This window comes from Leuresthes tenuis, unplaced genomic scaffold, assembly GCF_036924035.1.
Source record: "Leuresthes tenuis unplaced genomic scaffold, fLeuTen1.0.hap1 SCAF_17, whole genome shotgun sequence".
NCBI classification, from domain to species: Eukaryota; Metazoa; Chordata; class Actinopteri; order Atheriniformes; family Atherinopsidae; genus Leuresthes; species Leuresthes tenuis.
This window is the reverse complement of record NW_027325371.1, coordinates 32,673,645-32,699,415: the sequence shown is the minus strand read 5'-3', so window position 1 is coordinate 32,699,415 and position 25,771 is coordinate 32,673,645. Positions and strand designations below refer to the sequence as shown.

At 41.7% G+C, this 25,771-nt stretch overlaps 1 protein-coding gene across 1 annotated transcript; it reads left to right on the top strand.

Annotated features, from left to right (window-relative positions):
* Positions 1-414: 414 nt before the first annotated feature.
* Positions 415-25,670, top strand: LOC140273773 (von Willebrand factor C domain-containing protein 2-like). The gene is made up of 3 exons (XM_072369435.1): positions 415-889; positions 1,835-1,964; positions 22,986-25,670. The coding sequence occupies exons 1-3, from the start codon at positions 488-490 to the stop codon at positions 23,225-23,227; spliced, it is 774 nt and encodes a 257-aa protein (XP_072225536.1). The 5' UTR covers positions 415-487; the 3' UTR covers positions 23,228-25,670.
* The last annotated feature ends 101 nt before the right edge of the window (positions 25,671-25,771 follow it).

The window sequence follows — 25,771 nt, the reverse complement described above, 5'->3', positions numbered from 1 at the left end:
TGAGGAGAAGAATCTTAAATTCTATTCTGAATTCACTTAAATTCTTGTGAACAGAGCTTTGAAATGGTTTGGGTTAATCGTTGGTCTGAAAGTTGTTACAGGAAGCCATAACATAATTTAACAGGTTAAAAGGTCTGGAGGTATTTGGCACTGAGACATCCCAACAGTTTCTCCCCAGATGGGGTTTAACCATGGCTACCAGGAAAGATAAACCATAAAGTTTAGTAAATATCCATAAAAAAATGATAAAAATCCATAAACCAGTGGCGTGGACAGACTTTTTGAAGGGCAGGGGCGGAAAGAAAAAAAAGGTACATATAGTACGTCCTCACCATGGTAATCATGCAATCATTTCAAACAGTGACACTCTGGAATGACGCGCATGTACAGTTTGGGCGTCACCATTCCCCCTGACAGTGTGAGGAGACGCTCACCAGAGTGCACTTCGCAGCAGACTGGCACTGTTAGTTTGGAATAACTGTTAACTATGGTGAGCCGCGCGCTGAGCTTCCTCTCTATTGCGCTCTGTACCCTGCTGTCGCATCCACCACCTCAGCTGCACGAGCCGGGGTGCGTCGCGGTGCTCGTGGTGGCGGCGGAGTACTCCACCAAAACTGATTTGGACTACGAGTTTGGGGACTACCGCGGGAAGTGGTGCATCGACGACCATGGCTTCGTATACGGCATCGGAGAGGTTTACTATCCAAGCCGTACAGCCTGTCCGTGCACGTGCACCGTGGACGGGCCAGTATGCATCCGACCCAAGTGTCCCCGCATCCACCCTCAGTGCACGCGAATCACGTATAAGGCATGCTGCCCGGTGTGTGAGGCTATGGCCAGAGTCTGTGTCTACGGGGGCAAAACGTACAGACTCCTGGAGGAGTTCAGGGTGAGAAAGATGCAAACGTCTACATCCCTCCTACCACCATCCGCTCGCACCTTGTCCTGTTCACAAGTTCACACAGCTCAAACTGTATCTAATGTGGCATCTGCGCAATACGCGTGCGCCATTTGAGATTTACGCACAGGACAAATGTTTTTTAAAGCATCCAAACGGTGGTTGTGAAGGAATTTTTCTTTATCAGTTGCTTCTGTTGGTGTTGTTTAATGAGCTCCACTGACCCTCTGTCACAATTTAATAGTTTTTAAAAATAATAAATTTTTTGTCAGCGTGACATAGGATCATTGTTTACAAATAGCCTTATGAAAACTTATTACAGATCCTGTGTTCTCTAACATCATGCAATATTTGCATAACTTCTTTGTAGGATTTACTAGAAGTCTTCCTCCTTTCTCTCCATGTTGCATTTGGATGCCCTCTGAATCCAGTACAAAGCAAACTACACGATTTAATTTTTGTTTCACATAGGTTTTGGTATTGTACTTAAGGTGTTGAAATGATGTGAATGAATATTGAAAATCTTAAATTCAGATAATTCTAAATTGACCTAGGAGCGAGTGTGAGTGTGCATGGATGTTTGTTTCTGTGGGCCAGTGATGGTCTGGCAACTGTCCAGGATGTACCCTGCCTCTTCTAATGGCAGCTGGGATAGGCTCCAGCCCCCCTGTGACCCTGAATTAGATTAAGCAGGTATAGAAAATGGATGGAATGATAAATTAAGATGAATTTATTGTATTTTGAAAGCTTAAACCTGCACAAAAGACTATGTTTCACCGCAGTGAGGATACAAAAACATCAGAAACAGAGCAGCCATGTTTGCTGCATGAGATATCTACTCACCTTCCTCTGAAACACGCCAGTTTAGTTGAGCCTTCCGGCCATCTTCCCTTTGGTCTTTGGAAACTAGTGATGTCCAAATGACTTATGTTTCAGTTGTCGCGGTGTGAGCGATGTCGCTGCGAGGCCAACAGAGAGGTGTACTGCAGCATTTCAGACTGCCCAGCCCCACACTGTGTGAACCCTACCTACGAACCCAACCACTGCTGTCCCATCTGTAAGACTGGTAAGACGTCATGGTCAAAGTCCTTTCAGATTCACAAGCCTTTACCAAGAACCTCTTTTCGTGTCAAACGTGTATAACGTGTATACCAAACAGTTAAATCCCCAAAAACGAAATGATTAAACAAATTAATTAGATTTAATTAAATCTGGAAACTGGACTTCTATTGAGCTCAGTATTTGTATTATATTCACTTGTACTCACACCTCTATTGCTTACTGCACTCTTAATTTAATTGAAAATAATGAAACTGACCCCAGCAATGAAACCGTAGTAAGTCCAAATGAAACTCAATTCTGAATTCTCAAGTCTTTTGTTTAAGAAGCCACAAATACCTTATCAAGAGAAAAGAGGGGTGGTAGATCAGATAATAACACAATGACACCTCACTAAATCACTTCCTGATTTGGTTTAAGGTCTGGAAAAAACGCCTTTTGGGGGTTGTCTCAGTTACATGTAAACGCCAAGAGTCCACACATGTTCCATACTCATATTGCATCTTTTTAAACTTGACTAGGTTCAAAGTGCTTTGTCTTTGTTTGTTTATATTCACTCATTCATACAGACACTCATTCATTCATGCACTCTGCACTGTGGTGTTCACTGGGGCTCGAATCACACAAAACACACTGAAACATAACACTGACACTCAAATTTTACTTTAGAAAATAACTTTACTTGGGTTGAGTTAGAATACATTCTTGGTTAGGGCTAAAAAAATAAATAATTTTTTATAAAGTCACGACAAAAATCATGAACACCATTTTTTACCCATCACATGCAGCTGCTCTTATGACAGCTAGAGGTCAAATATTCTTTCAACATGTTTTGTTAGATCTGCTTGCATGACCAAACGCCACATGGGTCCATTTTGGGGAGGTGGACAGTCTCTAAAACATTAATGAAAGTATTGGTACAAAAAGTTTTATGGTCACCTGGAGCACATCCCAGGATGGATTTGCCTTCATACTGTTATTGTAATGTGGCTTCAAGTGTCCTAGGCCACCTCTGAATGTGGCCTGAGCGATCAGATCTAAATGTGTTCTCAATCCATCTTGAGTGGATTCTCACCTGTATCCAGTGCTGTCGACTTGTGATTGGATCAACCAGGATACATTTTATCACCACATCTAACAGTCTATTAAAGCTTTTTTACAAAGGCAGAAAAAAACCCTGTGACACCCACTAACATCAGTTTTTTTCAGTGCAAGTCTTTAATCTGCAATCAGTCTTATATGAAATGCCTCTGCAATAGTCATGTATTTTTATGAGTTTCAGCTCCAATCAGAATTGTCTTGTCTGACAGAAAGACAGCTGACGGTCATGGTCAAATCAAAAACAATAAACTAGTCTTATCATCTCAAAAAGTTGGAATTATCAGAATTTTAACAGTGTAATGCATTGTAACGCCATCGAGTCATGATGAAGCAGTTACAGGCTTGTCCACTGAGACGTAGTGATAGTTTCTGGACTTTCTGAATATATTGTAGCCCCTAGAACATCGGAGTACTCCGTCTACTACTGGCAATGGGAAAGGACTTAAATGCCTTGTTTTAGCAGGTGTGCCTGAAAAACACATTACTTTTGGTGTAAGAAGAGCATTAGTTTCTCAGCCAAAGCCCAAATTCACTTACCATGAAACACATATAGAGGCCTGTGGATGGCAGTTCAAAGACGTTTACCATCTAGTTGGGAAAGGCTTGTGAAGAATCAGTTATAAAATCACTCAAATCTGCAAGTGCTGCTAAATGGGCTTCTAGCAAGCTCTGATTCAGATTCAGAATTTATTATCATTGTACAGGAGCACAACAAAATTAAAAGCTTAGCCTTTAAAGTGCAGATCACTTAACAAACAGACATTAAACAATAATCAATCAACAATTGGTGCCATTCTCTCAGCATTCAACGAATATTGCCTGAGCTGAGTATGTAAAGTGCAAGTGCATAACAAGATGAATACATAAATATATCTGTTGGCAGTGCATGTTTATGTTCAGCAGGGTAATGGCTCTGGGATAAAAGCTGATTTTTGGTCTGTTTGTCTTGGTCTTGATGTAGCGCCTCCCTGAGGGCAGTAGGTTGAACACATGGTGGCCTGGATGGAAACAGTCCTGAGCTATGTTTCTAGCTCTGTTTGAGCAGCAGGAGTTGTAGATGGAGTCCATGGAGGGGAAAGGGTGGCCGATGATCCTCTGTGCAGTGTTGACCACTCTCTGCAGCCTCTTCCTGTCTGCTTCAGTGCAGCTAGCATACCACACTGAGATGCAGTATGTCAGGAGGCTTTCGATGCACGATCTGTAGAAGGTCTCAGCAGCTTGCCCTCCAAGTTGTTCCTCCTGAGCACCCTTAGGAAGTGAATTTGCTGCTGGGCCTTCTTGATCACTGCCGTGGTGTTTGCGGACCAGGAACCAGGAGAGGTCAGCAGAGATAAGAATGCCCAGGTATTTAAAGGTGTGGACCTTCTCCACACAGACATCGTTAATGTGAAGAGGAGTGAGGTCAGCCCTTTTCTTTCTGAATTAATGATTTCATTTGTTTTTGTGGTGTTTAGATCTAGGTTATTTGATAAGCACCAAGCTGTCAGTTTCAACTTTGTTGTAAAGTAAAGTTATATCTGTCCACAAGTTCACTCCGCCTCCGCTACTAAACCTCGACCTCTGAGCCCTGCCAGCTCACATCCAACCTGCTACAACGATGAAGCCAGCTTCACTCGGAAATGTTTTGTTGCTTACACTTACTTACTACCAGCCTCACAAGATATTAGAGCCCTGTGGATAAACAAAATTTGAGGGCAATGTTCTAGCTAAAGATAGCAAAAGAATGTATGTACAGCAACCACTTTTCATCAGGCTGTTTTTTAACTAGTTTAGTTCAGTAATGGACTGAGCCACAAAGAGAGATTGATTGCAGCTCTCAGTGCCTGAACTTCAGATGAGGGAATTGGAAGTATGGGAGAAATAATTTGTCAGGGTTTTAGCAGTAGCTAATGCTAACAGCTTAGGTAATAATGTTAACATAGACCAAATTCTAAGGACTTTTTAAAAGATTAACTCTATTGTTACGCCATTACTTTGTTAACTGAGAGCTTTCTAGTTGAACGGTTATTTTCTGTGACAAAGCGTAGCTGTGTGGATAAGGTGGGTTTTCAGCACAACAGTGGTCCTCTCCTCACTCTTGTTTGCTACATTGAATGCTGAGTTGCATTATCGGCATGTTACCAATAAAGATGTAGGTCTCCCAGTACAATTATGGAATGACGTTAATACATATAAAATGTTTAACACAGTAATTATTGGTACATATTTGTACCCTCCAGTTTTGCTGTGTACATCTCCGGCTTGGTTTATTACTGTTGATGAGAAGATATTGTTTTTCATAATTTATTGCTAACTTACAGCTACACTTTTAAACAATTTCCCTTTCGGATCAATAGTGCAACAATCTATATTGATAGGAAAAAAACAGGCTTAGATTTTGATGACAAACTATTATTTGATGCTTTGATGTTTGATTTCATTAAGTGATACTAGTTAACCCCTCACCACTGTACTGCTACAGGAGAGTAAACACATTTTCGGTCTTATTTTATTTCACTGATTATTCTCTTGTGCCCTGTCTATGCTAGTGACGCCGACATTATGGCAGTATGCGTGTCAACCCTGCTGCCCATGTTACATCACCTTACACAGCCTGCAGCTTACAGAGCATTCCCTATTACGTCATGCGTACTTTCATTATCTTTAAGTCCCTCTCAAACATTAGTGGGATTGGTGTGCCTGTGTGTGTGTTGGACAGAAATAACAAAAGGGAAATTACTAATGTTGCTAGGATGGGTGTTTTTGACAAACAAAAGAAGCTCATTGATTTTATGATGAACTTTTTGAACCCTTATGAGGAAAACAAATATTCTATCAGGTTCAAAGCAGCCTGGCTTGTGCTGTTTTCTGGCAGTTGTATTTAAGATGCACCATCTATTTGCCACTCCTCTGCTGGACAGACAGGAGGACAGATGGTTATGTTTGTTGCGTCACTGTTTTTTTTTTTCCTTGTTGCTTCCAAATTCCCTCACGTCATCTGTGTTTTAGTGCACACGGTTGGATCTGGCATCAGATGAACTGTACTTCCTGTGCTCCTACTGACTGGTGTTGGTAATTGTTTCACAGGTAGCTGCCAAATAGAGGAACTCCCATCTGTGAACGAGGGATTCAAATTATATCAAAGCCAGGCTGCTTACATGTGTTGCTTGCATTACTGTTCTCAAAATAACATTAATATGTAAAGCATACATTTCTAAGACAGCGTTTCATACTTCCTCCATGTTTCTTCATGCACAGACCCCTTTTTCAGAAGAGTTGTTTAGATTTCTTATATGCAACTAAAACTGATTTGTTTATTCATTTGAACATCTTTTTTATAGGCACAATTTTCATCTGACAAAGACACTGACCAAATTCATTATATTTAGGAAATATAAACAAACCTACAATTTGATTCTATTCAATTCAATTAAATTTTATATAAATATAGCGCCTAATTACAACAATTGTCATGTTGTTTATGTGTTTCTGTTTCTGTATTTATCAGACGCTTTTATCCAAAGCGACTTACAAATCAAGATATAACAAGCTATACAAAAAGCTAACAATAAACTACATAGAAGAAACCCAATAGTCTGACTCTGTCAGAGGTGACAGAGTAGAGATAGGGTGCAGGCATAGAAGGAAGTGCAGAAAGATAAAGTGCAAAGATAGAGGGGGTAGGGAAGTACAAGGTAAGTGCTAGGATAGGAGGTGCTCTCTGAGGAGCTGGGTTTTCAGGAGCTTCTTGAAGATAGACAGGGACGCCCCTGTTCTGGTAGCGCTCGGTAGGTCATTCCACCATCGTGGGACGACACATAAAAAGAGTTTGGATTGTCTTAGGCATGGTGTAGGACGACAATCCTGGGACCAACGGAGGGACCCAGTTGTGACATAAGCCTTTGCAAGAGCATTCAAGTAGATGGGAGCCTTTCCATTAAGCACTTTGTAGCTAACATCAGGGACTTGAATTTGATGCGGGCGGCTAAGGGTAGCCAGTGGAGTTCAATGAACAGAGGGGGGACGTGTTCTTTTAGGCTGACCGAAGACCAGACGTGCCGCCGCGTTCTGGACCATCTGCAGAGGTTTCACAGCACAGGCTGGGAGACCAGTCAGGAGAGCATTGCAGTAGTCAAGGTGGGAGATGACCATGGCCTGCACCAGGAGTTGGGTGGCATGTTGGGTCAGGTATGGTCTGATCTTTCTTATCTTTAGTAATGCAAAGCGGCATGAACGAGCAACCGAAGTAACGTGTTCTTTGAAGGTTAGTTGGTCATCAATCATGACACCCTAGTTTCTAGCAACCTTTGATGGAGCAAGAGATAGGGATTCAGTTTGGATGCAGATGCTGTGATGTATGGTTGGTTTGGCTGGGAAGACCAGCAGTTCAGTTTTTGGGAGGTTAAGCTGGAGGTAATGGGCTTTCATCCATGTTGATATGTCAGAGAGACAGTCTGAGATTCGTGCTGAGACCTTGCGGTCGTCAGGTGGGAATGACAGATAGAGCTGGGTATCATCAGCATAACATTGGTATGAGAAGCCATGTGATCGGATGATCTGTCCTAATGAGTTGGTGTATATGGCAAAGAGAAGAGGTCCCAATACTGAACCTTGGGGGACCCCTGTGGCGAGGTGGTGCACTGCAGAAGTGTGACCAAGCCAGGATACTTTGAAAGACCGACCAGTGAGGTATGATTCAAACCAGGAGTGTGCTCTCCCTGTGATGCCCAAGCTAGAGAGTATGGACAAAAGGATACTGTGGTTGACAGTGTCAAATGCAGCTGATAAGTCGAGTAGGATAAGCACAGAGGACTTAGCTGTCGCTCTGGCTTCTTTTAATGCTTCTGTCACAGCTAACAGAGCCGTTTCGGTGGAGTGTCCACTTTTAAACCCAGATTGGTTTGGGTCAAGGAGGTTGTTATGTGAGAGGTAATCGGTGACCTGCTTAAAGACCGCCCTTTCAATGGTTTTAGACAGAAACGGGAGGAGAGAGACCGGCCGATAATTCTCCACATGAGTTGGAGGGCGGGAAGGTTTCTTGAGCAGCGGTGTAACCTGAGCTTGCTTGAATGTGGTAGGAAATGTGCCCGAAGTCAGTGAAGCATTAATCACATGCGTGACTGCTGCAGTTACAGTAGGAGCAATGGATTGGAGAAGATTAGTAGGGATGGGGTCCAGCGGGCATGTAGTAGCACGGCTACATGTGAGAAGTTTAGACACACTGCTCTGAGCGAGAGGGGTAAATGAGGAAAATGTTGCAGTAGGACTTCTGCATGTAGATTTTGTGGTACCAGATTCGGTAAACTGTTTCTCAAACTAACTCTCAAGGCACTTAAATAATATTGTCCAATTCAAGCCAATTGGAATTCAATGCATTGTAATCATAATCCAATTAATTCATATAGAGCCAATTCAAAAAATAATATCCTAGCTAAGGAAACCGACAGATTGCACCGAAACTTGTCTTCAGTCCAATCTCCCGTCCTGAGCCTGAGGGACTGTGGAAAGGAACGACTCCCTTTAACAGGAAGAAACCTCTGGCAGAACCAGACTCAGTAAGGGTGGCCATCTGCCTCGACCAGCTGGGGTTTGAGAAGAGGGAAAAAAGGGGGGAAAAACACCATAACACCATTCAAAGGATACCTTTGGAATGTTGGAACAGGGAAACACAAGTTAATAACCACAATAATGTCACATGTACATAAAATCATTTGAGAAATTAAACAGGGGGAAAAAGAGAGCAAAGTGAGGAAAGGTGTGACAGATGAGGTCCCCCAGCAGTCTAAGCCTATAGCAGCTTATCTATGGGATGTTTCAGGATTACCTGAGCCATCCCTAACTATAAGCTTTATCAAAAAGGAAAGTTTTAAGCCTCATCTTAAAAGTGGAAAGGGTGTCTGCTTCTCGGACATTTACTGGCAGCTTATTCCACAAGAGAGGGGCCTGATAACTGAAGGCTCTACCTCCCATTCTACTTTTAGAAACTCTGGGAACAACAAGTAAACCTGCAGTTTGGGAGCGAAGTGCTCTGTTAGGAAAATACCTTACAATGAGATCTTTAAGATATGATGGAGCTCGGTCATTAAGAGCTTTATATGTGAGGAGAAGAATCTTAAATTCTATTCTGAATTTAACAGGGAGCCAATGAAGAGAAGCTAAAACTGGAGAAACATGATCTCCCCTGTTAGTTCTCATCAGAACTCTGGCTGCAGCATTTTGGATCAGCTGGAGGTTTTTCAGAGAATATGTGGGACAGCCCAATAATAAGGAATTACAGTAGTCCAATCTTGAAGTAACAAATGCATGAACCAGTTTCTCTGCATCACCCTGAGACAGGATGTTCCTGATTTTAGCAATATTACGAAGGTGAAAGAAGGCAGTCCTAGAAACCAGTTTTATATGTGCGTCAAATTATAAATTCTGGTAAAAAATAACTCCAAGGTTCCTCACTGTAGAACTAGAAGCCAAGGAAATACCATCTAGAGTAACTATATAACTAGACAATTTCTCCCTGAAGCGCTCAGGTCCAAAGAGAACAACTTCAGTTTTGTCTGAATTTAAAAACAGACAGTTCTGAGTCATCCAGATCTTTATCTCTTTAAGACAGGCTTGTAGTCTGACCAACCTATTGGTTTCATCTGGTTTCATAGATAAGTACAGCTGAGTATCATCAGCATAACAATGGAAATTTATGCCATGCTGTCTATTAATGTTACCTAATGGAAGCATGTACAAAGTAAAAATAATCGGTCCAAGCACAGAACCCTGAGGAACTCCATGACTTACTCTGGTGTGTGAGGAAGATTCTTCATTTACAAGAACAAACTGGAATCTATCAGATAAATATGACTTAAACCAGCCTAATGCAGCTCTTTTAATCCCAATAACATGTTCAAGTCTCTGTAACAGAATGCTGTGATTGATCGTATCAAATGCAGCACTGAGATCCAAGAGGACAAGCACAGAAACAAGTCCGCTATCAGAGGCCAAGAGAAGATCATTAGCAACTTTCATCAGCACCGTTTCTGTGCTATGATGCACTCTGAATCCTGACTGAAACTCTTCATACAGATTATTTTGATGTAAATGATCACAAAGTTGATCTGCAACTATTTTTTCAAGAACTTTAGACAAAAAAGGGAGATTGGATATAGGTTGATAATTAGCCAACACTTCTGAATCAAGAGTAGGTTTTTTAAGTAAAGGTTTAATTACAGCAACCATAAAAGTCTGAGGCATATGTCCTGTCAACAAACACCGATTGATGAAAGAAATGTGTTAATTAAGGGGAAAACCTCCTTGAACAGTCTGGTCGGGATTGGGCTAAAATACAAGTTGATGGTTTAGAAGAGACTATTGCTGTTGTTAGCTCAGAAAGATCAACTGGGCAGAAGCTGTCTAGATACAAATCAGGTTCTAAAGATACTTCTAAAGCTGCTCTACTTGATAATACATCAGTGATAATAGTGGGAAAGATTCCATTAATCTTCTCTCTGATAGAAACAATTTTATTGATAAAGAATCTCATGAAATCATCACTGCTGAGAGTTAAAGGAATACATGACTCAACAGAGCTCGGACTCTTTGTCAGCCTGGCAACAGTGCTGAAAAGAAACCTGGGATTATTCTTATTATCTTCTATCAATGATGAATAATAAGCAGTTCTAGCTTTACGAAGGGCTTTCTTATACGTTATTAAACTATCTTTCCAGACAAATTGAGATTCTTCTAAATTAGAGGAATGCCACTGTCTCTCCAGCTTTCTTGCAGTCTGCTTTAAAGCAGCGGTGAATTATACCAAGGAGCCAACCTCCTCTGACTGATTACCTTCCTTTTCAGAGGGGCAACATTGTCCAGTGTTGTACGCATTGAAACTATAGTGTTGTCAACAAGAGAGTCAAGTTCTACGGGAGTCAAATTTAGGTAGCCGTACTCTGTCATATCTGCACATGGCAGTGAAGAAAAGGATGATGAAATCAACTCTTTAAATCTGGTTACAGCATTCTCTGATAGACACCTTCTATATGTAAAATTCTTCTCAGAAGCTGTATAGTCAAGTAACGTAAATTCAAAAGTTATCAAAAAATGGTCAGACAAGACAGAGTTATGAGGGAACATTGTTAACTGTTCACTCTCAATGCCATAAGTCAGCACAAGGTCAAGGGTATGATTAAGGCAGTGAGTAGGTCTGTGAACACTTTGAGAAAATCCAATAGAGTCTAATATAGAATTAAAGTTAATATTTAGGCTGTCATTTTCAACATCTACATGAATATTATAGTCACCCACTACAATGACTTTATCTGTACTCAGCACTAACTGGGATAAAAACTCTGAGAATTCAGACAGAAACTCAGAATAAGGGCCAGGTGGACGATACACAACAACAAACACAAGAGGTTTTTCTGATTTCCACCTTGGGTGGGAAAAACTGAGAATCAGAGATTCAAAAGAGCTAAAACTAATGTTGGGTCTGGGACTGACCCTGATCTGAAGATAGCTGTCACTCCTCCTCATCTGCCTGTGGTTCTAGGAACGTGAACATTTAAATAGTCAGAGGGAGTTGATTCATTAATGCTAACATGATCCTCCTGCTGCAGCCAGGTTTCTGTAAGACAAAATATATCAATATGATGATCACAAATCAAATCATTCACTAACAGAGACTTCAAAGGGAGAGATCTAATATTCAGCAAACCACATTTAATAGTTTGATGCTTTTGTTCAGTTAAAGTTTTTGTTTTAAATTTTTTTCTGCACAAGAGGATTTGCTCCTTTTGTGTTTTTTGATGGGGGGGCAGCATCAGGTGGGAAGTCGCAGAGAAGTGTGTAAGACTACAACTCTGCATCCTGGTCTCAACCCTGGGTTGTCATGTTTTTGGATGACTAATAAATTCGTCCATATTTCTAGAAATGAGAGCCGTCTCTCCTCATCAGACCAGGTTTTCTCCAGAAAGATTGCCAATTATCTATGTAGCCCACGTTGTTTGCTGGACACCATCTAGACAACCAGCGATTGATTGAGGACATGTGGCTAAACATGTCATCACTGGTCAGATTTGGCAGGGGTCCAGAGAAAACTACGGTGTCCGACATTGTTTTTGCAAAATTACACACCGATGTATCAATAATTTTAGTGACCTCCGATTGGCGTAACCGGGTGTCATTACCGCCGACGTGAATAACTATTTTACCGTAATTACGCTTATCCTTAGCCAGCAGTTTTAAATAAGATTCTATGTCGCCCGCTCTGGCCCCTGAAATGCATTTGACTATGGTCGCTGGTGTCGCTAATGCCACGTTTCTGACTATAGAGCTTCCAATTACCAGGGTTTTGTCCTCAGTGGGTGTGTCGCTGAGTGGAGAAAATCTATTTGAAACGTGGACAGGTTGACTTTAGGACTATGACTCCTCTTCCTGACACCCAGCCACTCTTAAGTCCCGGCTGCTCGGGATCTGCTAGGGGACGACTAACAGAGCTAACTAGGCTAGTTGGCTATGCACTGACTAAAGGGGCCTGGCTCGCTATCGGGTGGTTTTCAACAGTGCAGAGCCGAGCTTCCAATTCAGATAACCTTGCCTCCAAAACTACAAAAAGACTAAATTTGTTACATGCACCATTATAACTAAAGGAGGCAGAGGAGTAACTAAACATCTGACACACGGAGCAGGTGAAAGCAGGAGATGGGTGAAGAGAACTGGTAGCCATGCTAAGCTAGAGAACCAGACACTGCTAAAAAGAGAAAAATAACGACTAAAGGTCTGTAAGAGTGAGTGTTAGAATATAACAAGTATGCGATAGAGTTAACTATGCAAGATGTGTAAATTATAGGGAGAAATAAGGTGATTATTAGTAGTTCCGCTAAGCAAAAACTTGTGTGTTGCTGCAATGCAGCAATGCAGCAACACACTCAGAAAAAGTTGGAATAGAGGCATGTTTACCCCTGCATTTCATCAGCCATCCTTTTAATTACACTTTTTAATCTTTTGGGAACTAAGGATACTAACTGTTTCAGTTTTACAATCTGTATCCATTCCCGCTGAGTACAAGATTTCAGCTGCTCAGCAGAGTGTTGTTATTGTCTGATTCTCCTCTTTATGATGCTACATATATTTTCAAGAGGAGACAGATTTGAACTGCAGGCAGGCCTAGTTAAGCACACACTCTGTCTATAACACTCCATCTTCTATCACCATAAGAAGGGCCTGAGTCGGCTTAACTTCCTGAGGAGACTCAGGACCTTTAACATCTGCAAAAAACTGCTGCAGCTGTTTTATCAGTCTGTTGTGGCGAGCACCATCATCTTTGGTGTCCTGGGGTGCGGGCAACAAGGCAAAGACAGAACAAACAGGAAAGCAGAGTCTGTTGTTGGCTCTAAGCTTGTCACCCTGGAGGAGGTGGTGGAGGACAGGATGCTAGCAAAACTGCTGGCAATCATGGACAATCCCTCTCACCCCCCCACAAAACACTGGACAAACTAAAGAGCAGCTTCAGCAACAGACTCATTCAACCCTGCTGCTCTAAGGAACAATACAGGAAATGTTCCTCCCTACAGCAATCAGACTTTATAACTCATTTACACCTGTCAGAGCCATTATTACAGAACTGGACTAAATCTATCTTTTTACCTTTTATCTACCTTTTGCAATCTGTACCTCAAATACTGGAAGATTTACTTCACATCATATGTGCCAACGAAGAGACTTGTACACAAGCAGAGCTGTTTTAAAGTCTATTCTCCGAGCGACAGGAAGCCAGTGCAGAGATCTGAGCATTGGACTAATATGGTCGTATTTCCTGGTTCTAGTCAGTACTCGAGCATCAGCATTCTGGATATACTGCAGCTGTACTACACCAAAAGCGTCTTGAGCGGCTGAGGCGGCCAGCTGGCATTAATTTTAAGCTGGCGTCAATGAGCGACCGGCGTCAGTGAGCGTCATGAGCTTCTTAAGCTTCTTGAACTTCGTGAGCTTCATGAGCGTCATGAGCTTCGAAAGTTGAGAGAGGCTCAACTTTATGGAAATGAGCAGCGACGTGACACAGCCGATCTTGATTCCGAAGGCGGAAAAAGGCAGAGTGAGAGGAAAACCATGGAGGAGAAACCTATTATTGCAGGAACTGATGTATAGATGGATTATTGTATATGTATGCTATTTGAAAGCCCCGCCCCTTTGGCTGCTTCAGCAGCAGAGGCAGCGGGTTGTGAGCGCCCTAAGCAACCACGGCCGCTCAAGACGCTTTTGGTGTGAGCACCCGGTTACAGCCTGTTTAGAGCCCAGTGAGCAGGCCGTTACAGTAGTCTAACTGGCTGGAGACAAACGCATGGATTAGTCTAATAATTTGATTATCGTGATGATAACTACCTAAAATAATAAACACGTATGGAGAAACTTTATTTGCGTTAGCGGAGAATATCGGCAGAGCTGTTCTGGCGGCAATACAAAATCTTTTCACAGCGACAGCAACCGCCACAGGGCTACCACAGGCCACCTCGGTATATATGTTTTCCAAATCACGTAGCATTGGATTCTTGTCAAGACTAACTTAACTAAACTAGCAAACGGCAGCCAGTAGAGATTTGCTACTAGCATCAATGCACTTTATGTGTAGCACATATGAGCATAAATGCTTTGCTGCTCAGAACATCTTCACATAGTCTTTAATTCACAGTTACACACCTTGTTTTTCAGCTCATGAGTTCGTCTCACTTCGTCACTTACTGGTGTGAGTTTTACTTTTTTTAGCAACATATGCTACACAGTCAAAGTGAGCACCCTTGTGGTTGGCTATAGTGGCTACAAGTCATAAGTAGTGATGTGTCAGTCGCGAACGAGCCGGTTCAAAGAGCCTGCTCTTTTAAGTGAAGGATGGGAGCCGGTGTTCCGTCGAACCGCGTTTCCCCACATGTATATATATACATACACACACACACACACACACACACACACACACACACACAGACACACACACACAGACACACACACACACACACACACACACACACACACACACACACACACACACACACACACACTTCTCTGCGGGTACTCCGGCTTCCCTCCCACTGTCCAAAAATATGCATGTCAGGTTAATTGGTGACTCCAAATTGTCCGTGTGAGTGTGCATGGTTGTTTGTCTTGTTTGTCTCTATGTGGCCCTGCGATGGCCTGGCGACCTGTCCAGGGTGTACCCCGCCTTTTGCCCGATGACTGCTGGGATAGGCTCCAGCCCACCCGCTACCCGATTAACAGACTGTCGGTATAGAAAATGGATGGAGGTTAATTGGTGACTCTAAATTGTCCGTAGGAATGAGCGTGCATGTATATATAGACACACTCATTGTCTCATTTGTCTCTATGTGGCCCTGTGATGGACTGGCGACCTGACCTGTACCCCACCTTTTGCCCAATGACTGCTGGGATAGGCTCCAGCCCACCCGCTACCCGACTGACGGATTGACGGTATAGGAAATGGATGGATGGATATATATATGTGTATGTGTGTGTATATGCGATCGATTTTGTTTTGTCCTTGTGACAATATTTTCTTTGTTTGTTGGCTGGTTTGTTTTGAGGATAATTGTGGTGTTTGTTTGATTTTTTTGCGGAGGTGCGCTCCAGCGTTTGCTGGGAGGCCGACACCCCGTGGGAGAACAATGGATTTTGAAAGTTTGACTAGACGCCATGGCATCAAGGTGGTTTCTGATGTCAGTATAGAGGAGTGCAGTCTAGCTGTTGGGGAAGTCGTGGGGCATGAGCATATAGTCTCTGCCTCGCGGATGAATCGGGCGATTGTTTTATTTCTTAGTTCTGTTGAGAAAGCAAATGAGGCCACTCAACATGGTATTGTTATTAAGGGCTCCTTGACACCTGTTCTCCCCTTGAGTAGTCCCTCACGGAAGATAATTCTGTCAAATGTCCCCCCCTTTCTAAAAGATGAGCATATTGCCCGTGAATTATCACGTTTCGGAAAACTGGTGTCTCTGATAAGAAAGATCACCTCTGCTTAAACAAGTCTACATGGTTTTAAATCATGGTCAAAATGAGCTGGACCTAACGATTAAATTTAATGATGATGGTTTTGACTATGTAGCTTTTGTAACCTCAAATGTAGCACTGAAATGTTTTGGTTGCGGTAGAGTCGAGCATTTGGTGCGCGACTGCCCTAGTGAGCAGCGGTAATATTAAACCGAACACGGAGCAGGGGGGAGCGGCTGCGACAGAGTCTGCAGGATGCGTAACTGGCCCCTCAGCGTCTACTGATGCAGCCGGTCCTTCTAAGACTGGTTCCCCTGAAAATGTTTCTCATGGTGATCTTGTATTCTCTGTGAGAGACCCCTCGGCTGCTGTAACTATAGCAACATCTGTGGAGCAGGGACCGGGTGGGTCTGCTGGAACTGAATCTGTCAAAGACAGCGTCGTTCATAAGTGAGCTGCCCTGGCAAACAGGATGGTGCCTGGACCTGCGATAGTCGACTGTAAAGTTGCAAAATATATTTCACCTGGACCCAACGCTGGTCACCTCCCTGAGCCTGTTAAGCAGGCAGAGCAGGTAGATTATCTAATGGCAGATATAGTGTCTGATATGGAGGCACAGTTTAAGGTACCAGACAGAAAGAGAAAGCCACAGAGAACTCTAAAAAATGCCAGCAAAATGATGAGGGGGGAGGATAGTGTTGACCCCTCTGACACTGGGAAGTCTAGCTGGTCGGAGTGTTCACAGACTGATGCATCAAACACAGTTTATAAGTCTGAAGAAATATTGAGTTTCCTTAGAACCCATAAAGGGGAAAGAGGTGTTGACTTTGAAAAGAAATTCCCTGATCTCCCACAGTTTGTTAATGATGCGACTTTATGGATGAGGGAGGGTGTCATTCCCAAGCCACAATTTTATGGGCTTCGGGCAAAGGTTAGCCAGATTCGAAAACAACTGCACGGTAAAGATGCTTCTAAGTGACATTTCGGTTTATCGGTTGACCGTGGTTCATAACATCTCCACTAGGCTTTTTTCAACATTGTGAGGAACTTCACTATTGGGACTATTAACTTAAATGGTGCAAGGGACATTAAAAAGAGAATGATGCTTTATGAGTTTCTGAAATTGAGGCGTATCGATGTATGTTTTGTGCAGGAAACACATAGTGATGGGGTCAATGAAATTGACTGGAAAAGGGAGTGGGAAGGTTTGTCTGTGCTAAGTCACAAGTCCTCCATGAGTAGGCTGTGCTTTTTTCTAAGACCTCTGTGCCGCTTCATTATGAGATAGATGAAATTGTTAAGGGACGATGTTTAAAGGTTGTGGCCAAATTTGATGGTGCGACCATGATTTTCTTAAATATATACGCACCTACGTTAGGTCCAGAGAAAGTTCTGTTTTTGAATGTAGTTAATAATATTTTGAAAAAATGCATGTACAGGTGACTTGTTATTTTTGGGTGGTGATTTTAACTGCACTGAGAATGACACTTTGGATAGAAACCACTCGGAGCCCCACTCTGCTTCTCAAAGGGCTCTTATACAACTACCTGAAGCCAATGACCTTTGTGATGTTTGGAGAAGTTTCCACCAGAGCACTAGACAGTACACTTGGGCGCATAGTAAAGACAACCTTGTATCTCTTGCAAGATTGGATAGACTATGTTTTTAAACATCATTTAAGCTCTATGAAATTGTGCAAAATATCCCCTGTTGGCTTCTCTGATCATAGTGCAGTAATTTGTAATGTAATTATGGAGCCTTATTAAGCCTAAAAGTGCCTACTGGCATTTCAACGTGTCTTTGTTAGATGATAAGCACTTTCTGGACATTTTTTCCTTTTTTTGGGAAACTTTTAGGAAGGAAAGGAGAACATATTCCTCCCTGCAGCAGTGGTGGGATTGTGGAAAAGTACAAATTAAGCAGCTTTGCCAACAGTATACACTGAATGTAACAAAAGAAATGGCTCAAACGATGACAGCCCTGGAGAATGAAATCCTTGATCTGCAAGGGCTGGTAGCTGCCACTGAATATGAAGAACATTCTACAGTACTTAAGCGTAAACAGAACATGTTGTCTGATTTGTTAGGTACAAGAGCCCAGGCACAAGAGCCCAGGTACAAGAGCTCAGACACTCACAGTGTCTGAGAGCAGGTCAGTCACCGATCTTACTGATATTCGTAAGCACGCTTTAGGTTTTTATGCTGGTCTGTATAAATGCGAGCTTGCTAATGCAGAAGATATAGCCAGTGACTTTTACGATGGGTTACCCAAAATAAAGAAATCAGCCACCACTGCTTTGGATGAACCTCTGTCCCTTCATGAACTCCACTTTGCACTTATGAGTATGGACAATGGTAAAGCGCCAGGAATTGATGGTTTATCAGGAGAGTTTTATAAATGTTTTTGGCCAGTGATTGGGCAGGACTTGTTGGGAGTCCTGCTTGATAGTTTTAAAAAAGGCCTACTACCACAAAGTTGCAGAAGAGCTGCTATCACCTTACTACCCAAGAAAGGTGACTTACGAAATATAGCAAACTGGCGTCCGGTTTCTCTCCTGTGTGTAGATTTTAAAATAGCTTTCAAGGCCTTGGCCACAAGAATGCGTGGGGTAATTGAACAAGTTGTACACATCGATCAGACTTACTGTATACCACAGAGGTAAATTTTTGATAATATTGCTCTGGTTCGCGATCTTCTGGATCTCTCTCACAAAAAGGGCATTAAAGCTGGCTTGATTTCATTGGACCAACAAAAAGCTTTTGACAGGGTCGAACATGTGTATCTTTGGCAAATGTTAGATGCTTTTGACTTTATCCCTGGTTTTAGTGCCATGATAAAAACAATGTACAGAGACATTGAGAGTGTGCTTAAGGTTTGAGAACTCCTTTTAAGGTCTGTAGGGGTGTTAGGCAGGGTTGTGCTATGTCAGGGATGCTTTATTCCTTGGCTATAGAACCATTGATTCACAAACTGCGATCTGAATTGAATGGTCTGACATTTCCAGCCGCTTTTATTTGTCTGCTTATGCTGATGATGTAACAGTTTTTGTCACCTGTGATGATGATGTGCGCAAACTTGAATGTATTGTGGAAGTTTTTAACAGCTTATCATCTGCAACAGTTAACTGGGGGAAGAGTGAAGCGTTATTGATGGGAAACTGGAACGGGCTGCCATCCAGCTTGCCTGGTGGGCTGACCAGGAAAAGGGATGGTTTTAAGTACCTTGGGGTTTTTTTGGGTCATGACGCTTTTCCTAAGAAGAACTGGGAGGGCACTGTGGTTCGGATCAAGGGTCGTCTGGAAAGGTGGAAATGGATTCTTCCCTGTTTGTCCTATAGGGGGCGAACCTTAGTGATCAACAACTTGGTCGCTTCTTCGCTGTGGCACAGGTTAGCCTGTGATGAACCACCTGCTGGACTCTTGGCCCAAATCCAAAGACATGATTGACTTTTTCTGGGACAAGCTACATTAGGTTCCTCAGAGTGTGCTTGGGCCTCGTCAACTTGATAAGCAGAAAGGCCACCTTCCGCCTACAGTTCATCCAGAAGCTTTTGCTGGGGCCAGAAAGTATGGTTTGGCGCCCCCTGTCGCTGGCTATTCTGCGGGAGGTGGACACGCTGAGAATGGATTGTGCCTTGTTCCTAGTGGATCATAAGAGACTTGCTTTAAGTGGACTGTCACCCTTCTACCAGAGTTGCTTCAAGGTCTGGGGCCTGATCAAGCACCGCTGGCTGAATCCAGTGGTTTCTCTACATTGGTTGCTTGAAGAACCGGTCATCTTGGGGGCTCGTTTTGATTTGTGTGGGGATGACACCCCAGGACTGAAGAATGTATTGTGTGCATGTAACTGCTTTCAATTGCGACATGTCTTTGAAAAAGCTGGGAACAGTTTACAGGATGCAGAGGCTTTTGCCTCTTCTTTGGGACTGAGGTCTGTGAGGTATGCTCATAGGCTTTTAGAAAAAATGGCTGCACTTTTGAATGGTGGGGAGAGGGCCCTCTTAGAGGGATACTGTTCAGGTAACCTTCAGCCCAATGATGATGTTCCTTTTCCTGACATTGTTTTTAGTTCTGGTTTCAGTGAGTCCAGCTACACTAGTCCCCTGCTGGACCTAGGGATCCATGGCAACCTTAACCTGCGTTCAGCTGATGGGAAAGCAATGTACAAAGTGATGGTAAAGATTCTGAATGAGAAACAACTAAAAGATAGACCTGATACAGTGTGGAGAGAGAAATTGCAGACTGATGGAAAGAATAAGCCAGTTTGGAGGGTTCTATACAAACCACCATTGACAAAAATGACAGGAGATCTTCAGTGGAGGATTTTGCATGGGGCCATAGCTGTTAATGCACTTACTGCTGTGATGAATCCAGGAGCAAGTGATAAATGTCCATTTTGTGACGAGAGGGAAACGGTGTTTCATTGTTTTATGGGGTGTGACAGGCTTCTTACTATGTTTATTTTTTTTAATGGGTTACTTAGCCCATTGGGGGTGATGTGGTCAAGGCAGAGGTTTATTCTTGGGTTCCCTTACTGTCAAAAACGTAACACAAAGTGTCGTTTGATTAACTTTATTGTTGGGCAGGCAAAGCTTGCTATTTATCTAAGTCGAAAGAATAAAGTTAATCAGACACTGAAATTTTGAAAAATCCAAATTGCGCCTCTACATCTTCACAAAAACTAAAATCACCCATGAGCATCTCAGATTCTAACAAGGTCCTTCTTGTATGTTTGGCACTTAGACCCAGACTCATCTTACTGTAGAACATGTATCCATTGTTTTTCTGTCACTCTAAAATGAGCTTGTGCTCAGAGAACATGATGGCATTTCTGTTCTGAGTGGCTTCCTACTTGCGTAGTACAGTTTCAGGTTACATTTGTGGATGCAGCATCAAACTACATTGAGTAAAAATGGTTTAACAAGGTACTCCTGAGCCCATGTGGCTATTTTGATTACAGTAGCATGATAGTTTCTCATGCAGTGAGTGCTCGTGTGTCACATGTGATCATGGCAACAGTGATCTTCATGCACTAAGATATCCCCAGAGTACCTGAATCTTTCACAGTATTATCCGCTGTCGAGTTTGAAAGACCAACATTTTTTGCAATCTTGCATTAGGAATTTTTTTTTAACCAAGTTTAATTGAGTTTGGCACAAAGTAGTGAGCGATGACTCATTTTAGTTTGTAGAGAGTAAGCTTTTGGTGTAGCTCCTTTTATACCCAATCCCGACACCCTCACCTGTCATTCATTTAGAAGGAGATTAGTTATGTTATGTTGCATAAACTTTTTTGTCTTTCTGTGTGTAGCTAGCATCAAATTATAGATTTGTTTACATTTTCTAAAAACTGTGAAGACACTGAAAATGAATGGACTTGAGTTTGTTTAACAAAGGTTATAAAAGCTGTTTTTTTAAGTTTCCCTTACGGGGGATGAAAGTATTTTCTATTCTATTTTATTCTATAAAAAAATAAATAAAATTGAAAGTTTTTGCTGCATTTATGCATCAATTTTTCTAGAAGTAGTGACTTGTATCCATTTCAATATGAAACAATTCAGTTTAGGATGAACATCAATCACAAGGGAAAAGAGACGCTATAAGTATGAGCAGGTGTCTTATGAGTGGGGATGCGCAATAAATCGATTTTATCAATTAATTGAATTTGTGACTTCAATTTTACTTTTACAAGGATGATACCTTTTCTCACTTTTCTCTCTTCTTCATCCTTAACAGCACACAAGAGGCACCTTTTATCTGACAAAAAGGAAAATTTGATCATAGTTATATTTTCAAACGAGAGGATTATCTCCTTTTGTAGTCTGATCTGACGCAACAAAAGAGGAGGAAAGTCCTCTTTTCATTTTGAATTGAGTTTAAAGGTGCACTTTGCATATTTTTCAGGGTTAGGTTTGATTGAGAATTCCCTCCGTTAGCTCTCCTATAACCGCAAGTAGCCACATAACAGCACCTATGAGCTAACAGAGCAATAGTACGCGTTCGTTCATTCATTCTTCTTAAAGTATTGGTGAAATAAAGACAGATAATGCCTTATTTAGAGGCTGCATCGTCCCTGCTCTATTCATTCCGTTATATGCATATACGCCGATTGCGAGTTCTCTAAATAGCTTCCGAAGGACGCCGACTTTCGCCAAACTATTCTCGGTGAGTAGATAAATGTATTTCATGCCAGAAATAAGGTCTAGGTTTAAAAATATTTTTCCTGATGGCATTGACATATTTTAATATGACCAGGATTCATCAGGCTCAAACTGTGACCTTCATTCAGCATTCAGTTCAGTTTTAACATTTAGCAAGACCACTACAGTGGTCAGGCCACTACAGTGTCCTTAATCAAATTTAGGAACTGGGGAATGTGCTGGGGTAGAACTTATGCAGCAGTCCGACTCTCCCATCATCAGTACAATATCTTAGCAAAAAATTTATGTAACTTTTGTTGGAAATTAATGTTGTGACATTGCATATGCTTATCTAAATGATATCATGATGAAAATGTAGTGTAACCAAAGCTAAATATGATCCAACAAAAATGTTAGAATGTGTATTTCTTTGGTCAGGGAGTGGTAAGACATGACTACTACAGACATGAGTAGCCTTGGTCTTTATCTAATTTGTAACAAAAGTGGTGAAGAAATAAACCTGAGAAGACATTAAATTCTTCCCATAAGAATAGGAAATAAGCAAAGGAATAAATTATTCCCACTATATTTGTATTAATTCATTGTTACAGAAGTTACAGAGTTAACAAATGAATAAATCAACTCCAGTGATCAGGTCCAAACACATATCCATGCAATGGCTAACTCCTGTCTAACTCTTAACAGTGGATGATGTGCCACTGGAAACGTTACTCAGATGGATAAACCATTTTGTGACCTAAAACACTGTTAGATAAGGGAAAAGACTTGGAAAAAGGAAGGATTACAGTGCACTGTCCTTTGCCCCATTTAGGTCCCAATTGCTTTGCTGGGAGCAGGGTGATCCCAGCAGGGGAGCGTGTGAACACTGACGAGCGAACAGTATGCTACTGCACCTACCGGGATGGAACATGGCACACCCACCCCCAGGCCACCTGTGAACAGCGCCCCCAGCCTAGCCCGACAGTGAGCACCCGCACTGAGCCCCCTAGAGACGAGGACACCAGAGGGAGAGGGGGGAGACCGTTTATTCCCAGACTTGATTTGATACCATGAACTGGATTATTGGTTAGATAAATGTCTCATAGAAGCAGAGCCACTCTCCAGGTACAAACAAACCCAAGTTTTTTGTTCAGGCTAGTGCAGTTTTCAGAGATATGGACCACAAATAAAGTGTTGATGAGAATTATGTAGCTTACGTATGAAAGCAGAACTAGTTGGGCATTGGGTCCTGGACCGAATTTAGAATTGTTCTGATTATTTCTACCTTTAGAAAAGTTGTCATGATTGTAAAAGCTGATTCTCTTTGGCAATAGGAAAATACTAGTAGGTTAAGTCAAAACTGTGATGATGTCATATGTTGGCACATTATTGAAAAGGAGGAACCATAGATAAGGTCCTTAAATGCTAGTACCTATATATTATTCATAACTAGCTCATAGAGCTCTGTTGCAATACCCACGTGTTAGAAGCTTACAAGTAAAGAAGATGAGCTGAGTCAGTTCCTCTGAAATTTGATTTGATTGTAATATTGAAATAGTGTATGCTGGTACGTGAAGTTTGTGGCAGTCCCAGAACAGAATCATTCCAGAACCAGATCTTCCCTGACGAAATGATGCAAGAGGCAGCCAAAGAGCATCAATGAGATAAATGTGCTAAGTCAACTATAGTATCAAGAGACAAACTACCTTCCAGTTCAGCCTTACACGACCTGTACATTTACTTTATTTACTTCACACATTTGCGAATATTTCAGTGCATCTGATGAAATGTAAGTAAAACTGATGGCCAGTTGGATTTGCGTTTGGTGTCTAGTGTAAAAAAAAAAAAGGGGAGATTGTGAAACACTACAAAGATACTTAATGATGACATGCATCTATCTTTGTTGCTCCTCACTCAACCATACTGGTCCAGACTGAAATGTATTGCTTTCACATTAACCTGTTACAAAATTCTGTTAGATATGATGGGAATCTTTAAAATTAGTTCATGTTGACACGTGTATGCTGCATGAACTATTGTATACTACAGATTTATAGGGGGGGGGGATTGTGAAATTGGATCAACCAACTTTTATACATCAAACGTCGTTGTGAATGCCTCATAATAATGAGGGGGTGCAGCAGTTTGGAACATTGGCTGCATCATTTAAGATTCAATTTTTTTATCATTACGAAATCAAAATTGCATAGTGCAATTGCAGATGTGCCATAGTGTCTTTCAGCTGTTTAGCATAAAACAGAAAGATAATTATTTAGCACCAATTAACGACAGGCCAGTAAAAAGACTGATCAGATTGCATGACGTCATTGTGGCATCATAGAAAACAAACTAGGTCACCTGGAGCACTGTCATCAACTTTACTCAAAAGTGCGGATTTGAAACTATCTCCTAGTTTTTATTTGACTTTGATACAAAATCGGAGATATGATAGTTTAAATTTGGTCGTAAAAGAATATTTATCCGATCGTAAAAAAGGGCGGGATGGGAGGGGCAGGGATTGCATTTCTTTCCATATCTTCGTAATTTTTTGTGATTTTAGAAAACGGGAAAAAGTGGTTGAATCTGTTAATACTAATCTACGTAACCAATGTACCAGAGACATCTTACGTCGATCACGGGATGTGGGGAGCGCCAAAAATCGCTGAACCGGAAGCCAACCGCGGGAGTTAGCGGCGGACGTTTTTGAGGAGAAGACGAGTGTTTTTGGAAGAAGAAAGAAGACAGAACAAGATAACTGAGTTTTTTTTTAGAGAGAAATGAAGCTGTCATTGGATGTCAATCAGGCCCTCAGGCTGTTGTATGCCGAGAACGACAACGAAGACGATGTCATTTCCTTTTCATCGTCCGAGGAGGAGGAGAGCAGCGATGAGGATGATGAGGTGACAGATCCGTCTTTTGTCAACAGCGACGTCGTCGGTGATGAGCGATAAGTCATACTAATCATGAATATTTGTAGCGTTTGTTTTGTTTACTGCTGTATTGTAAACGTTATAAAACTGTCTGATAACGTTATATATTTATGTAGGTTTTTGTGTACAGAAGAGCAGGGCTGAAATGATAAATACAGAGATGGGTAAATGTTCGGCATTTTGTTGTCCTCTTTACCTGAATTTTCATTCTTATCTCAAGAAAATGAATATTCTGATTTTACTAGTGTGTATTTTGAGTTATATTTAATGTTATCTATGTTTATTTCTAGTTGTATGTATTTATTTATACCTGTAAGGTTTTTTTGTAAACTGAGTATTCACATTGTTGTAAGGAGCCAGAGAATTACAACGTTAGTGCCCACATTTGCATGGTGGTAACAGATTGTGGCATTGTACACATTCTGTGGGAACAGATGCCAGCCTGAAGGCCGCAGGAATTGCCTACATTGCCACCAGGTCGACAAAAAAAGAAATCTCACTCCCTGGAAGTGCCAGTCTGGTGATGTGGCGCTGTGTGTTGTTGTGGACAGAAACTGCTTTGCAGAGTGGCACAAATAAAAAATAACTTTGTCCCATTGTATATTGTTTACATCTCAATTTTACATCTAATATTACATTTTCACTATTTGGAACTCTGGGAGTAGCTATTTGAGACTCTGGGAATACA